General features: G+C 43.1%; 3 protein-coding genes across 3 annotated transcripts; 1 reads left to right on the top strand and 2 right to left on the bottom strand.

The window, feature by feature from the left end:
* Window positions 1-2250: 2250 nt before the first annotated feature.
* On the bottom strand, window positions 2251-4434 carry fis1 (fission, mitochondrial 1). The gene is made up of 5 exons (XM_029142317.3): window positions 4316-4434; window positions 3777-3909; window positions 3301-3377; window positions 3057-3162; window positions 2251-2962 (listed from the first exon to the last, which is right to left on the bottom strand). The coding sequence occupies exons 1-5, from the start codon at window positions 4358-4360 to the stop codon at window positions 2859-2861; spliced, it is 465 nt and encodes a 154-aa protein (XP_028998150.1). The 5' UTR covers window positions 4361-4434; the 3' UTR covers window positions 2251-2858.
* Window positions 4435-4551: 117 nt separating this feature from the next.
* On the bottom strand, window positions 4552-5832 carry zgc:103586. The gene is made up of 5 exons (XM_029142318.3): window positions 5676-5832; window positions 5472-5588; window positions 5258-5369; window positions 5115-5172; window positions 4552-4731 (listed from the first exon to the last, which is right to left on the bottom strand). Exons 1-5 carry the CDS (start codon window positions 5680-5682, stop codon window positions 4600-4602), a joined length of 426 nt encoding a protein of 141 aa, XP_028998151.1. The 5' UTR covers window positions 5683-5832; the 3' UTR covers window positions 4552-4599.
* Window positions 5833-9778: 3946 nt separating this feature from the next.
* On the top strand, window positions 9779-13393 carry tm4sf5 (transmembrane 4 L six family member 5). Its single transcript, XM_029143105.3, has 5 exons — window positions 9779-10254; window positions 11108-11188; window positions 11550-11692; window positions 12236-12428; window positions 13063-13393. Exons 1-5 carry the CDS (start codon window positions 10081-10083, stop codon window positions 13078-13080), a joined length of 609 nt encoding a protein of 202 aa, XP_028998938.1. The 5' UTR covers window positions 9779-10080; the 3' UTR covers window positions 13081-13393.
* Window positions 13394-15009: the final 1616 nt, after the last annotated feature.

Here is a 15009-nt window from a genome sequence, read left to right as displayed (position 1 = left end):
CCTGTTTTCATTTTACACCCCTGAAACTGAGCAGGTGTTTATCGGCTCACTTGAAGGGTCCAATGGTCGATCCTAATCACGCTGCACAACAGCCCGCGTGTTTAGCACCATTAGTCACATTTAGTATGAATTACAACAAAATAATGTTGGTTGTTCATGAGAACCTTTAAAGGATTCAACATTTCATTTTCTTTGGAAAAGGATGAACGTACTTTCTTAGTTCTGTAGTTTTGATTTGAAAATCTCAAAGCCTCAATAATGAGACCACACTCACTAAACGTCCCACCCAACAAGTGGAAAGACACCCACACGTCTGGTGTGATTGTGTGTTGATCCCATTGTGTCCATGTTTATGTGTCTGTGACTAATGATCCTACTGATACTTGTCGCATCCGGTGCACAGGGTTCATCACACTGATATTACTTTAATAAACCAACAACGTGGACACAGGGATAAACCACCAAGGCTGTAAACGCAGAAATCCTCACTGCTTACTTACTTATTAGCTGTCAGGAAGTGCTGTCCCTGACAAAAACTGACACAGATCCTCAAAGGTAAAACTAGTGACGTTCAGCGACATCAGCCACAGCTTTGTTCGGTGTTAATGTTCAATGCTTCATGTTGGTGAGGTTGTGAACTTTGGGAACATCCAAACAACAGAACATCTGTTTAAGGGTCCACCTCCCTAAGAGGCAGAATAAGCTGTCAAGCTTACTGACCTGCTGAGTCCACCATGATGCACCTCTGCCAGAGAACACATCATGCCTGGTCATAAAAGTGTAAGTTTTATGGCTAGACTATTTGGAAAAGCCAAGGCTCACATGGGTGAGTTTTATTTTACATTTTATGTCACAGTCATTTCACCTGCAAAAACAAACACACTTTCATTTTAAAACAGAAAAAGTGTTTTCATATACAGTAATGTTTTTTTTAAATAAAGCAAATGCTGAAACGGGAATTCTCCATAGTCGTGTTCCCAAGAGGATAAACTGCAGGCCCTATGTTGATCCTACGTGTTCTTATCAGCTTAAATACACTTTGTGTTGCAAATTAGAAAACTTGACCATGAACTATACTGTTAAAAGTTGTAATTGTACTTTGTAAACATCAGCACATCAGCGTTGACGTTTATGTTAGCATGCTGATGATTTCATGAAATTGTTACAGGGCTTTTTATGCAGCTGTAAAAAATTACAAGCACCAAGTAGAATGTCTGAAATAGATTTGTGTGCTTCTTTGGTGGTTTTAGTTTTTATACAAAATGGAGGCAAGATTAGTGCAGAAGTCTAAATTTACGGCCTCTCTCTGTTACAGCCTGCATATAACGACAGACTATAAACTCTGGGTTTTACTGGATTATACAATAACTTTGAATTACTGTGTTATGACATGTGTACAGGGTGTAACTTCACCACGTTCACAGGCCATTCCCCTTCTTTCATGCAGATTACATATTAATATCATTCAGCCACGAGTTAAAACCAGCAGCAGGAGGAGACTGTGGCCCTCGGAACACAAACCCACTGAAGCGTGTCTGAATTTAACTCTTTAGATGAATCATTAATGTTAGAAGCGTGTATTGGACTTTAAAGACCACACTGTAGACGGATATTAGGTTTGTATTTTGTTCCTGTATTCGCTTCTTTAAAGGCTGCTGCTGTGTTTACCCACTCGATCACATCTTTCACACTCGTAACGATTGCTGATACAGTCCTGTGGAGTTTCGGTCGTGTCAGGTGGGTTAATTAGTAACATCACACAAGGCTGCTGCACACAATTGATGGCCTCCATCAGCAGTTCCGTTGTTAAAAAAAAACGTTTGACACACATCTTCCCAGAGGTCAAGACGTGAGAGGGACCGACAACCTGTCAGTAATACTGCTCAGGGTCTTACAGTAATTTGCCTAATTATTACAGGACGCCCCAACCTCTACATGAAATGCAGTCGATTGTATGTAATAAAAAACTGATTGCATTCTGGACTTTGGTCCATCAATAAAAGATTTTTCAAATGAAAATGACAAAAGAAATCATCAACTATAAATTTTTCATATTCAAAATTCTTGTGATGTTTATGTAATTTCTAATTAATTTAAGTTGTAACTTAAAAATAACTGAAAAAAATAAAGGCCGCAGAACGCAAAGTGTAAAGTTTATAAGATTAAAAGATGTAATTTGATCAATTTTATGGATAAATCAATAAGTCAGTTGTCATATAACAGATTAACAATGATTGCATCAAACCCAGATCTTATTTCAGCTGAAAATACTGTTTAATCATGATGGAACAAACAACCCTCGAGGCTGGTGAATGTTAGAAAACACATTTAACAAGAAAAGTCATACATGTTTTTCCTCCTTTAACATAAAAGTACAATGGTCTAACAATTAAACACAAACTGTTGAAACAAACACTTAACTTTGCTTGACAGCAGGACAAAAGAGTGACTGTAACCTCACCGACAAACATTTGGCTTTACCATCTACTGCACTGTCACATTCTTTAGCAACTTCCAAAATAATTAAAACCATTACATAACCACCACTTTGTAAAGGTATTTTTACAAAATCATGTCAGTATAGAGAGCTTAGGCTGAGACTGAGATAACATTATGTGATTATTATTTTCTTTTTACAAAAGGAATTAGAAAGTGCCATGCTATAGTGCGTGATACAAAGGTAAGTAAGTCATGTATGGGGAGTATGAAAACAGGTTGTTCACCAGTAATCTGCTGCAGCAAAACTCATTTTTAAAGCACATCCTTCAAAGTTTCTCAGCACAAAAACTGTGTTATGCAGAAGAAAAGGGCCAGTGTGTCAGTTCAGCACAATGAAGACACGCTGTTTTGTTTCCAGGTTAGGATTTGGCAGCTCCCTTTGACACAGCCAGGCCGATAAGGCCAGCTAAACCGGCCACGCCAAGGCCGATTCCCCCAACAATCGCCATGCCAACCAGGCCGTCTAAATGACAACAAGTCAGTGTTAGCATTGTGGACTTGTACAGCCAGCAAAAGCTCATTTGATTATCAAATGTGTCAAATGTGATCCCTTTTACCTTTCTTTAAAGCCTTGTCGATAAGTTTCTCCAGCTCGAGAGCCTGCTTGTTCCCCGGCTCATTCCTTAGAAGAGTTCGGATGTACTTCAGCGCTTTTTCATATTCCTTGAAAAAGCAACAAGGAGAAGCCAATGCATTAAAATATGACACATACTACTAATCTCTAATGTCGGTGTGTGAGATTCTCAATTTGTCAATGATAACGCATGCTACAGTTTTCACTACTGTCATATATTAACTCACTTTGAGTCTGTAGTTGGCCACTGCAAGGTAGAACAAAAAGTCCCGGGAGTCGTCCTTTGAAGCTTTTTGAACAAGCTCTAAAACAATTAAAACAATTTAGGTTAAAATGACAAAATAGGCTCTACAACAATCACAGGAGAAGTTGTATCATATCATTTCTTATATTTTGTCATATTTAATTTGTCAAGTCCATCTTATCGGTAAACGTTTGCTGATGCGTTACAACAAAACACAACGTCACTCAGTTGCACTAACACAGTTGCACAAGACTAATTGCATGATGATCAATTAACCTTGAAACCTGATAAACGGTTAGCACCGGAACCCAGAACTAATGATTAATGATAATGGGGCGCCTGCAATTTTCCATTTATAAAGAGATTACAGCATTGTTTAAACTAATCATTACACATAACAATTTGATTTGATCATTCGGCCCTCGCGTATTGAACAGTATTGTGAAAGCACGGACTTACCCTCCAACAGTACGATTCCCTTTTTAATGTCATCCGTGTATTTGCTCCTGATCAGACACCAGGCGTATTCAAACTTTGTTTCTTTGGAGACAGCTCCCTTTATCAGCTCATTGTTGTATTTCTTCTCAAATTTCTGTCACGACAACACATCCACGAAGTTACACGAAGAGATCACCTACTTTGAACACTGTGCGTAGCTAACGCGCATTGATTGATTGTGTAATGTGCGCTTTTGTGAAGCAGCACATTCTCCAGCTGTTGCTACGAAGCGCACAGTACTATATGTCAAACTGCTATTGGCGTTAGAGACCCATACTTCCCTTTTTAAATGTTACTGTCACATTGTGACTTGTCTTCGGTCGTAGGAGTTAGCATTAGCATTAGCTAGTAACGTGACGTGACAAACTACGCCTCGACAAATCCTTTAAATCTAATCGTTTGCCAACCTAACGGAGACTACAAGAACTTTGGTGTGACTCTCCCGAGTATGGACTTGTGTATTTAATAAAAGACAATTGATTGACAAAGTAAATACTTACTAAAAGGTCTTCAGGAGCTACAACATCACTCAATACAGCCTCCATGTTTCCGGAAGCGCACGCAGGCCCCGCCCACCGCCGATGACGTAAGTAAATATCTGCTCACTTCGCAGTAAAATTGGTTAAATAAGGCCAACATGTAGTAAACCACAGTAAACAAAGCGTGTTTTATTGTGTAGATATGGAGAGGTGGTATTATTTTCTGTAAAATAATTCAAAGATGACATGAGTTGTAGTAAATGGTGCATTTCTTTCTTTATTTGTTCATGTGAAGCACATGTCATCTAAGGCTGTTGAGGCTTCGTCAGCACATTGAGGTGTGAGGGGGAAAAGGCCAGAGGCAGCAGTTCCCCGAGGCTGGTTTCCTTGTGAGATCCATCAGGCTTGACCAAATACACAGTCCACTCTGATCCAAACTGGTGAGAGACAGACAGACGCACAATCAAGACACAGACGGGTAGAGTTTTCCCAGAAAGTCCTCAAACCCTTATCTCGGGTAAATCTGAGAAATTAAAGCAGCACTAAGGAAGTTCAGTCATTTTATTGTGCTTGGTTAATGATACCAAGTATAAAATGCCCACAACTGTCACCTGCGGTAACGTAATAAAACAGGGAGGATCATAGTTCTTGGTTGACATAGACTGAAAAGAAATGATTTTCAGTGATCCACCTTTGTATCAGTAACAACTTTGTCGCAGTGTTTCTGTACGTCTCCAATCATTATCAGATACATGTGACACGCTTTGTTTCATGTGCTGGACGTTTATTGCTCGTACTGCTCGCGCTGGACTTGTCTCACCTCCATGAGAACCTGGCGACACGCCCCACACGGCCCGACGAAACTGTCTTTGATGTCACTGCAGACACAGGAGGAGATGAGCGGACGATAACGGCGCCGTTTATCGGGATCTGTCTGTGTCATGGATTTACAGGGAGCCTCACCATGTCACAGCGATCGCCTTGAACCGCCGGTGTCCCTGCACCACGGCCCTCTGGACGGCCGCCCGCTCGGCGCACACCGTCAGGCCGTAGGAGGCGTTCTCCACGTTGCAGCCTAAAAGCACGGTTTTTCACTGAGATAATAAAAGTACTGGCGTATCATGCACACATTTAAAATGGCACTTGATCACCGCACTCCAGAACTCGAACCCAGTACCTGTGACCACAGCGCCCCCTGCCGTCAGCACGGCGGCACCGACCGGGAAGCGGCTGTAGGGGCAGTGAGCCATGTCCCGGGCCCGCAGGCACGCAGAGACGAGCTCCTGGATCTGGTCTGCAACACGGATCGGCAGCATTGGGTCAAACAGGTCCCGTAATTTATACCGAGCTGCAGCAGCGTTCCCTCCGGCCGCTCACTTGCCTGTCATAGCTGATGAAGCCCGGTCGTCGGTTCGATGGATGTTCTGCTGCGGAACCGTGACAGCTGCTCGTGTGTAACGACCGCTGAGCGCTCGGTTAATGTTTTAAGCAGGGATCGATCATTCTTGGGTTCGTCAGATGGAGCTTGATGCTTCTCGCGATACAATGGGACTAGTTAATTTTAAAAGCATGACTTAGCCTTATAAATGCTGTATGGTAGTTTAAATAACAATGGAAAACTAAATAGAGACGCTTAGAGTTTAAGATATATCTTTATTTAAAATAAAGCAAGTTTTCAGTCAGATTAAACAAAAAAACATAAATATATACAAAGTACTACCAAAATACACATAATGTGGCCAAAACAGTATATTAATAAAACATTGAAAATGGTATTAAAATATTAGGTTGGTGATACTTTTTATTATTGTGAACAATTCTTCTGAGTCCATAAATCCACTAACGAGCACCAGGCTCATTAACAGGCTCAACATGTCTTATTTCTTTCAGCTCAGTCTTTGTCCAAATCTATTTATAGCACTAAACAGTTTGTTTGTTTATTAGGATGAACATGGACGAGTCATTTTAGTGCGTTGGTCCCACAAGCAAACCACATTTGTATTCATCAAATAATTTGTTCTTGTTTGCTAAACTATGGAAGCAGACTCTAACAAAACATTAGAGAGCTACTAATTCATTTTCTTGTTTTTTATGGCATAATTAATGTCTTCATTTGTCAAGTGTTTGTGTTTTTATCTCAAAATGTTTCTTTCAGCTTTCCAAGCTTGTCATGAGACCAAGGTGGAACCTGGCGTGCTATAAAAGGAACCTGGTCCTCTCAAACCAGAAGAACTGTGCTGGGAACACATCTACATCATCTACTACAGTATTTACATTGCTCTGTGCCAGGCCTCATTCGGCGTCCGTGCCTCAGACATTCCCATAAAAGTCTCTGTCTGTGGGCACGGGCCTCACAGTCACTGCCAGCAGCAGGCCTCCGCACATTCTGGCCACGATCACCACGAGAGAGAACGTCTCCCACACTGCGTTCCAGAAGGCGAATGTGTAGAGGGTCTTATTACAGTAGAGGCCGTCTGCAGCTGTGGGCGCATAGTTGGGCTGATAAGCCAAGAAGATCCTCACATTACCTGAGAAAGAGACAAAAGCACGTGTGCTCACAGTCTGAGATTTAAAAAAGATTTTCATGAGAAAGCATTGAAGCTTCATTTGTTGTCATGTACCAGCCATGATCCATATACAGGCTCCCAGGCCCATCACACAGACCAGACCGGCCAGGAAACCGCTGGCCGGCGTTGCTTTGCTCGGACACATCATGATGAAGACGCTTATGAGGGTCAGCACGGACATCCCGATCAGGTAGACGGGGATGTTTGGCTCCTGAGGACAGTCCCTGTAAAACACAACGCCTGCAGCAGCAGCAGCAGCGCTCAGTTGACAAAAAGGCTGCGGATGGTGGTGAAGAGGAGAGAGTGTGCGTGATGAACACTTACCGAAGACGAGTCGCGTCACAAAGGCGACCAAACAGACGATGCCAGTTACTAAACAGAGACAAACAAGAGCACTGAACTTAGATGATGTATGACGTTCTCTATCACACAATCCAGAGCTGAGGATTTACACATTATATGAAATGATGTGAGATCTACTTTAAATCTGACACATTTAAATAATAAAGCGACTATAAGTGAAGAGTCACGTAACCACCTGATGAAGTCTTGCGTGGATGTGGCCGAGGGTCCAGGTAAAAGGTCCAGGCAGCACCAACAGTCACTGTCACGGGACGGTGTGTGTGAAAGGCTACAGCGAATACAGAAACAGAAACAAAAAACAGTTCACCTCACAAATAAACGTTGGCCACTTTACTTTCACTATATTCTGTTGAGTATTTGCATTTAGTACCAGATATTTGTTCTAATGACTTTATATTAATGTATGAGCAGCTACAGTGTCTTTATGCCCCTGGACAATCAATGCATGTCATTCTAAATCTGACTCTGAGGCAGAAATGCTCACAAATGTATTTAAAAGAAAAACCAACAGATAGGTTTAATGTTTGTGTAACGACGGATGATAAAGCACAAAGCCAGAGGTGAGTTTGGGATAAAAGGTCAGAGGACACAGCTGTTTCAGAGTCATATAGAAATTACCTGAATATCAGAGCATTTGAAAACATTGAATATACTGCAAAACATTCAGTCATCCTTGACTATGTGACCTTCACACGCGTTAAAGGAGGTTCACCACTTACCTGCCATCGCTGTTCTGTCTGAGTTAAAGGCGCTGAGTTAAACCAGAGCAACGTGTTGTGAAGACTTGAGAGAACAAGTGGGAAATTCTGCCACTTAATGCTTCAGTGTTGTGGTTTGCAGTAAACCGGAAGAGCCAGTAACAGGGCATGTGATGCCAATGAAAGTGTAAGTATGAAGAGAGCACAGGAGAAAACATTAAAGTAGCCTAAATACTAAACCACACCAAACATTTAAGGAACATTTTTATGATTTTAATGCAAAAAAGAACCATTTTATGGTTAAAGCCTCTGACTTTTTGTGTTTGTAATAAATGGAGTCAATGTTTTTTAGAGAAAATATCTTAACTGTTGCTGCTTTCAAGATCATTATGTGACACAGAACAAAACCTGTTTCTTATCAGCAGAAACAACAAAAGCTGCAAAGAAAACAAAGACATTTCTGTGTGTTTTTACAGATCACTCTTTTCTGACCATCTGTGTGTGGACTGCAGGACCCATCGCTCCTTGTGCTGAGTGGTGGGGTCTTATTACAGTGGAGCCCGTCAACCACAGCTGGATGGAAGTTGGGCTGATCACGAACACATGGAGCTGTTTGTTAGAGGGACACGTTTAAACCAAGGACCCACTCTACAAAAGTATGTTGTCATTATTTTAAAAAAGTTCAAACGTTCTGTCGGGTATCTGTGGATCCGTATGCAGAACCCTCAACCCCCTCACCTGTTCTGACACCTGACAACTAGGTTAACTTACTGTTGAACTGGTGCAGAGGGAGTGTTTGACATTACGTCCAACTAACCTGCATAGCTCTTATGTAGGTATATAGGTCAGCATAGATCCCGATGATCTGTACTCACCTGAGAGCCTCAGTCACTGTCAGTGAACGGCCTGTAGATGGCGCTGCGGAGCAAACGCCGCTATTGCGCTCACTGTTCTCCCACAGACTGAGACAGGCCATTCCACAGATGCTGGTTTGACAGCGTGAGAGGGAATGCAGAGCAGCTCGGTGCCGACTGAACTGATTGTACTGACGACGGCACGTGCTGATGGTGACCCATTAATCTGGATGCCTGTTTAACGAGCCTGACGCTGTTCCTCCCAGTGACACCGGGCCGAGCTGCACTCACCCATGAACCCACCTGCCACTGCTTCAGAAGCAGCTGAAGCAACCACGGAAGCTGCAGCACGAGAGACACTCGACAGAACGTGTGAACGTGCGACTGAGAGGCGTTTAGTGCGTTCACAACCAAGCACAGAAACACAATGTAGCACTTTCAACATTTTTAATCAAAATATCAAATCTCTTCAAGAAATAAACTTTAGTGGTTTGTAGATGCTTCAGTGAAATATAAATTCTGTCTTGTGAGGTCTGACTTAGTATTAATGAGTCTTTCATTTGACTGATGTTGACACAAACAAATAAATAAAAATAATCCTTTGTTTACTTAGGTTGGTTTGACTCTGACCATTTAGGTTATTAAGGCATTTTTTGGTAAAAAAGGGGAAGTGGGACCTAATTTGCTAATAATATTTGGCTGAGACCAAATCAATAACTAGTCATTGACTCATTTCATTATTTTTAAAAGCGTAAAGAACAGAAACATGTAAAGGATGTGTGTACAGTACTAATACATTTCTGCCTAAAGCCTTTTTAGGTCCTTGGACGTGCTGGCTGTGCGTTTCCACAGTCAGTGAGAACATGCCCAGTTAGTTACTGATCTGTGGACACGGCTCCGCGGACCAAACCCTGCTGTGTGTTTGCCTACAGGTCATAAATAAAACAAACAGGCTGTTATCGTGAGGCCATGTCAAAGGGCATCTGGCACCTTCCATGCAGCATCAGCCCTCATCATTTTTACAGCCAGTTACTGCGTCTTCGCTATTAACAGCCGTGAGAAGACGCAGCTCTGGGATCAGCCCGGCCTTTGTTCCCTCGCTGCTTCCTGCTGCCGCTGGCACCAGCTCTGTTTGACTTTCGCCGTGCGCGAGGACGGCCGCCGTTCGCCTCCCCCTTCAGTTTCACCCACAGTTTGTGACTGAGAGGAGAAACCGCCAGCGGGAGAGAAGAAGAAGAGGAGGAGGAGGAAGAAAAAGAAGAAGACGGGAGACAAGGCATCGGCGCGGTTGAACCGGAGGAAGCATGTGCTGTACGGGGAAGTGCGCCCGGCTGGTGGGCCTGATCCTGCTGCCCACCGCCTTCGTCTGCATCATCTGCAACCTGCTGCTCTTCTTCCCCGATGGCCAGCGCCTGCAGACGGACCAGATCTCGCTCCAGACCTGGCTCATGGGCGGCCTCATCGGAGGAGGCCTGTTTGTGAGTGCTGCTTTATGACCTGTGTGGTTTAATGTCTTACCTTTACTGAGCCTGTGTAAACCTGTGAAATACTTTTATGGGGTTAATTTTATAGATGAATAGATTACTGTTTTATATTTTATTTTCATCAGTTTGTATTTGGTTTTATTTATTGTAATGTGTTTATTCAATGTTTTTTTTCACGCCTTGAACCTGAGCAGTGAATCATTATATAAATAATGTCACGCTGTTAAAAAAAAGTCAGAACTTCAAAAACCTTTTCTGTAATTCACTTCTAGAAGGTCTGAGCCACTACTGAGGAATACTAGAATGATTCTACCAAATAATAGAAACACAAGTCAAAAACATAATATATAATATAATATTTAATATATAATCCATATTGAAAGTTAGTTATTGTTTACACTTACCAACAGACAATAAAAGTTGAGACTTGTAAATGTAACGCACTAAGGCCACTGTTCACAAATGAAAACTGCCTCATCTTGTTTATGTTTAGATTATGAGTTTCCCCTTATGTTATCTTCAGGACAATGTTCATTTATTAGATTAATTTATTAGGACTATAAATGTTTTGTACACATAAAAGCAGTAAATGGAGAACCGAGTCGCATGAAGGACACAGTTTTGTTGTATCGATTCAACAGAGACAAAACTCACAGAACACACAAGGTTTAAGAGATAAGAAAATACACACACGCACACACACACACACACACACACACACACACACACACACATACACAAACACACACACACACACACACACACACACATCAAATGATAGAAATAATATTAAAGAAATAAAATTTCTGAAAACTAAAGTAAGAGAATGTGTTTTCCAACATTTCAGATGCTGTGCCCAAGCTGCTCGTCTATCAGAGCCGGGGGCAAGGGTTGCTGTGGGAAAGGTTGCTGTGGTAACCGCTGCCGGGTGAGTAAACAACTCTAGATACAGGCCTGCATGTCTGTTAATGGCAGGTGGTAAACATCCAAATGCCATCGATATGTCGTAAACATAAAAAGGAGAAACTAGAATTGTGTATTTTATCAGTAGTAATCTGTTATTGTACTATAATGTTTTGTGTAGTAAAAGCCTTTTGATGTGTTCAATACATTTCCATCTTGTGCTACTTCATTCACTGCAGTTCAGAAGGAAACTATGTCCTCCACATGTTTAATGGAGGGTCTTAGATACATGGTCCACTCCAGATGTAGATTCTCAGTGAACCTAATGAATCCATAAATGATAAAAAATTCATTTCAGTTCATTCAGTGTGTCATCTTTCCTCCAGATGCTGAACTCAGTGTTTTCCTCTGCCTTCGGCCTGCTCGGGTCCGTTTACTGCATCAGCGTGTCCTCCGCTGGCCTGGCCGTCGGACCCAAGTGTCGCCTGGACACCAACGAATGGAAATACCCATTTGAGGGTCTCGGCTCGTGAGTTCATCTCCCATGGACCATTTTAATTTGACCAGACAATGCTCCTCAGCGGAAAGGAGAGGACAAATAGTTTTATTCTAGACACAGACGATGTAACTGTGATGCGCTCTGAGTCCAGCAGGTGGCAGCACGGACCTTGTCTCACTATCAGAGTCTGAGCCTGTGGACCCAGTAAATGGTCCCACACTGGACACAGCTGGTTGCACCAGTAAAGCGCTTTACAAGCTGAACTGCAGCCACGTGATCACAGCTAATCAGCTGAACGGGAAATGGTTAATAAACATGAGTGTTAATATGTAGACTAACGGCGTCTGTGATATAGCAGCCGTTAACAGGGAGGGAAGCCAGTGTGATTGCTTGCTGGGACATTAATATTCAACCTCAGCTTGTTATTCATCCAGCAAACCTCTGTTTCCTCTTTTTCCACTTCTCCTTTTCTACGTTGTTCCGTTCCTCGCGGAGGTAATTAACCGCTGTGGTTTTCATGCTCCATGGTCTGGTGCTAATGCTGCTTTCCTGTGCGATGCTTGTCCCTTTCAGGGGTAAAGACAGTTACCTCTTCAACCAGACTATATGGAGCATGTGTGACTTCCCCAAAAACGCGGTGATGTGGCACGTGGTGCTGTTCTCCATCCTGCTGTGCGTCGGCCTGCTGCAGTTTGTGCTCTGCGCCATGCAGGTGATCAACGGCTGCATCGGCTGCATCTGCGGGGACTGTCGCGACAGCAAAGACGTGAGTGGACCAGGCCAGCGGGTCCAGTCAGGACAGGATCCGTGCAGTTTTGTAAAAATAGCTTCTGATCCGTGTGAGGTCGCGAACCCGGACCAACATGTTCGGGAGAGACTGGTCTCGTTGCTGGACGTGAACCAACTATTCCCAGTAGCTTGTGGTGTGACTTGTCCTCGATGCAGCTTCCCACTGAGTCTCTTTAGTGCTGTTCTGATTGCGATGCTGGATCTTTATCAAGTCTGCCACTGATGAAAAGCAGAAGCAGGAAGAAGGCAAATATTTTGAATCCTGTGTTGATGGATGTTGAGGCTGAGCAGCAGACTCCAATCAGCAGAGCAGCTATTAGAGCACTAATTAGAGAAACGGTGCTGATTTACAGGCTAGTTGGTTCCAACTGAGATTCAAAATTTGGTCAGAAAGATAAATTAGTTATAGTTAATTATGACAGACACAATGTAAAGCTCATTGTATGCACATTGGGAAGTAACTGTAATTATCAAGAAACATATAAGGTGAACTCTAAATCAGTAAAACGCACCCAAACATTATGTGACTTCGACTCAGGGAGATGCAGATGTTTATTCTGTTGTCATTCTCTGAATCATGAAGTAAACGTGTGACGTGTGCTTTGTTGCAGGATGACGGTGGATTATAAAAATGGACGTCGGCGTTCTATGTCCTGTCAGGAGGCCTTTATGTTCACGTTGAAAGAAAATGTGTAGAAGAACACTGGGATTTTACTGCGTATCATCATTTTGCAATATTACCATTACATATTGTTGTGTGATTTTTGTGCACTGTCTGAATTAATTAATCAAATAATGAATTGTGTGTAAACTAAGGGCTCCCCAGAAAACATTTAGTGGATGTGGATGTAAATAAAAGCATGTGTGTCAGCGAAACGTGGATGACGAGCTGTGCAATGAAAACAAACTGAATAAAGAGGTTTTCTCTCCAACACACAACCAGTGAACCTCTGCTCTGTGTCACTCATTAATTCACCCCCCATCACCCTTGTTAATAACTTGCCTCATGCAGCCAGATCCAGCAGGATTCCTATGACTGCACACAGGGTCAAAGGTCACCTGCCCCCTGTGGACACTGTGAGCACTGCAGCTGCATAAACAGCCTGCACAATCTGTACGAGTGCTTGTTAGCATAGGTGGAGGTTAAGCTCCTAATCTTTTGTTGCCATGGAGCGGCTTCGTGGTAATTGTTACCTAACTCTCCCGTTAAAAGCCTGTTGCAGAAGAGCTGCATCTGGGTAAATATAGACCCAGGCTGCACAGGAGAGAGAGTCCAAATACCCCACAGCTACACAGCTCACAGCTAAAGCCGGGACAGATAAATGCATTTAGACCTGCTTCACTGGCCTCATTATTGCAGAAGTACAGGTTTAAATCAACACAGGCCAATCACAGCCCTGCTTTTCAGCGGCTGCGTGTACTGAGGACTGTAAACACACAGGTTTTCTGCACATTATTCCCAAGCAGGACACGGAGGGGAAATTATGTGTGGTGCCCAACATGTCAGATAAGTGCAGGTCTCTTATGTAATTGCACAGCACAAAGCGAGGAAGGAGCATAAGTGAGAAGGATTCAGAATAAAAGAGCGACGGGACAAAGGCAGGGAAATGGGAAGGGGGCCCGTTCTCAGCCACTTCTCATGCAAATCACAGCCCAACTGAAAGAATCCAGAGTCACAGACGTGATGCTTAATGTCATCGCCCTGAGACCCAGAGAGCGAGTCCCAGCACATTCAGAGGCAGGATTCAATAGGTTAATTAAAAAAAGACTGGTGCTGAGCTCAGAATTCCTCTGTTACATCTGCACTGTGCTTCCATTTAGACCTGGAGTGAGGTCATTATTTGGAAGTGAACCCGTTTGCCTAGAACGAGCCCCTCCTGCCCCATTTATAGTGGGACAATGAAGCAGAACTGGCTGGTGCGGACCAGAATCGCAGCAGAGCAGCACAAACAGTGAAGCTGAGTAACTGTTGTGGGCTCAAACCTTCTGCTCATAATAAACTACAACTGCACAAACTGCAGCGCACTCTCAAACACAGCTTCACGTGCCAGCGGCCGTCACGCTCTAACAAGTGACTAAACCCGGCGTCAACTGATACCTCAGCATCCAGCACCCAGTAATTATGAGCCGCTGACCTCAGTCAGGCCGCGGAGACGACAGTCAGGCCAACTCAGCAGGTCCATCAGCAGAAGAACGCTCCCATCGCCGTTCAGCTGATACGCACTGGTTCCACACCGCCGACACTGCCCTGAGTGTTTGTGCACAGTGTTACATGTGTGCAAGGATCCATCGCTGTCACAGACACGACTGCTCAGGTGCCAGTGGACCATTGTCCCTCGTCTGCTCTGCAAATAGCAAACAGCATTAATTACACCTCCAGTCAACGAGGAGGTAGGAGCCGATTCATTTACAGATTTCATACTGCCTGTTGCAACAGACCAACTTCCATCAATAATAATATATAGTTAATCAAAGCAAAGTTAAATTTCTGTTATTTTGTTAATCTGTGAAGATTTTAATAATTTTAGGAGCATTAGTAGCTGTTTTTTGTGGTGTGG

This window comes from Betta splendens, chromosome 2, assembly GCF_900634795.4.
Source record: "Betta splendens chromosome 2, fBetSpl5.4, whole genome shotgun sequence".
NCBI lineage: Eukaryota > Metazoa > Chordata > Actinopteri > Anabantiformes > Osphronemidae > Betta > Betta splendens.
This window is presented reverse-complemented; position numbering and strand designations above follow the sequence as displayed.

Bases quoted from the DNA above. Each gene is read 5' to 3' on its own strand.
- fis1 (XM_029142317.3), bottom strand. From the start codon at position 4,360: ATGGAGGCTGTATTGAGTGATGTTGTAGCTCCTGAAGACCTTTTA. The intron at 3,378-3,776 runs GTAAGTCCGTGC...TAATTGTTTTAG, and splicing joins GGGAATCGTACTGTTGGAGG to AGCTTGTTCAAAAAGCTTCA. The intron at 2,963-3,056 runs GTAAAAGGGATC...GTTGTCATTTAG, and splicing joins CGACAAGGCTTTAAAGAAAG to ACGGCCTGGTTGGCATGGCG.
- zgc:103586 (XM_029142318.3), bottom strand. The intron at 5,173-5,257 runs GTGAGGCTCCCT...CTGTGTCTGCAG, and splicing joins AAGGCGATCGCTGTGACATG to TGACATCAAAGACAGTTTCG. The intron at 4,732-5,114 runs GTGAGACAAGTC...GTCTCTCACCAG, and splicing joins GTCGCCAGGTTCTCATGGAG to TTTGGATCAGAGTGGACTGT.
- tm4sf5 (XM_029143105.3), top strand. From the start codon at position 10,081: ATGTGCTGTACGGGGAAGTGCGCCCGGCTGGTGGGCCTGATCCTGCTG. The intron at 11,189-11,549 runs GTGAGTAAACAA...TCTTTCCTCCAG, and splicing joins GCTGTGGTAACCGCTGCCGG to ATGCTGAACTCAGTGTTTTC. The intron at 11,693-12,235 runs GTGAGTTCATCT...TGTCCCTTTCAG, and splicing joins CCATTTGAGGGTCTCGGCTC to GGGTAAAGACAGTTACCTCT.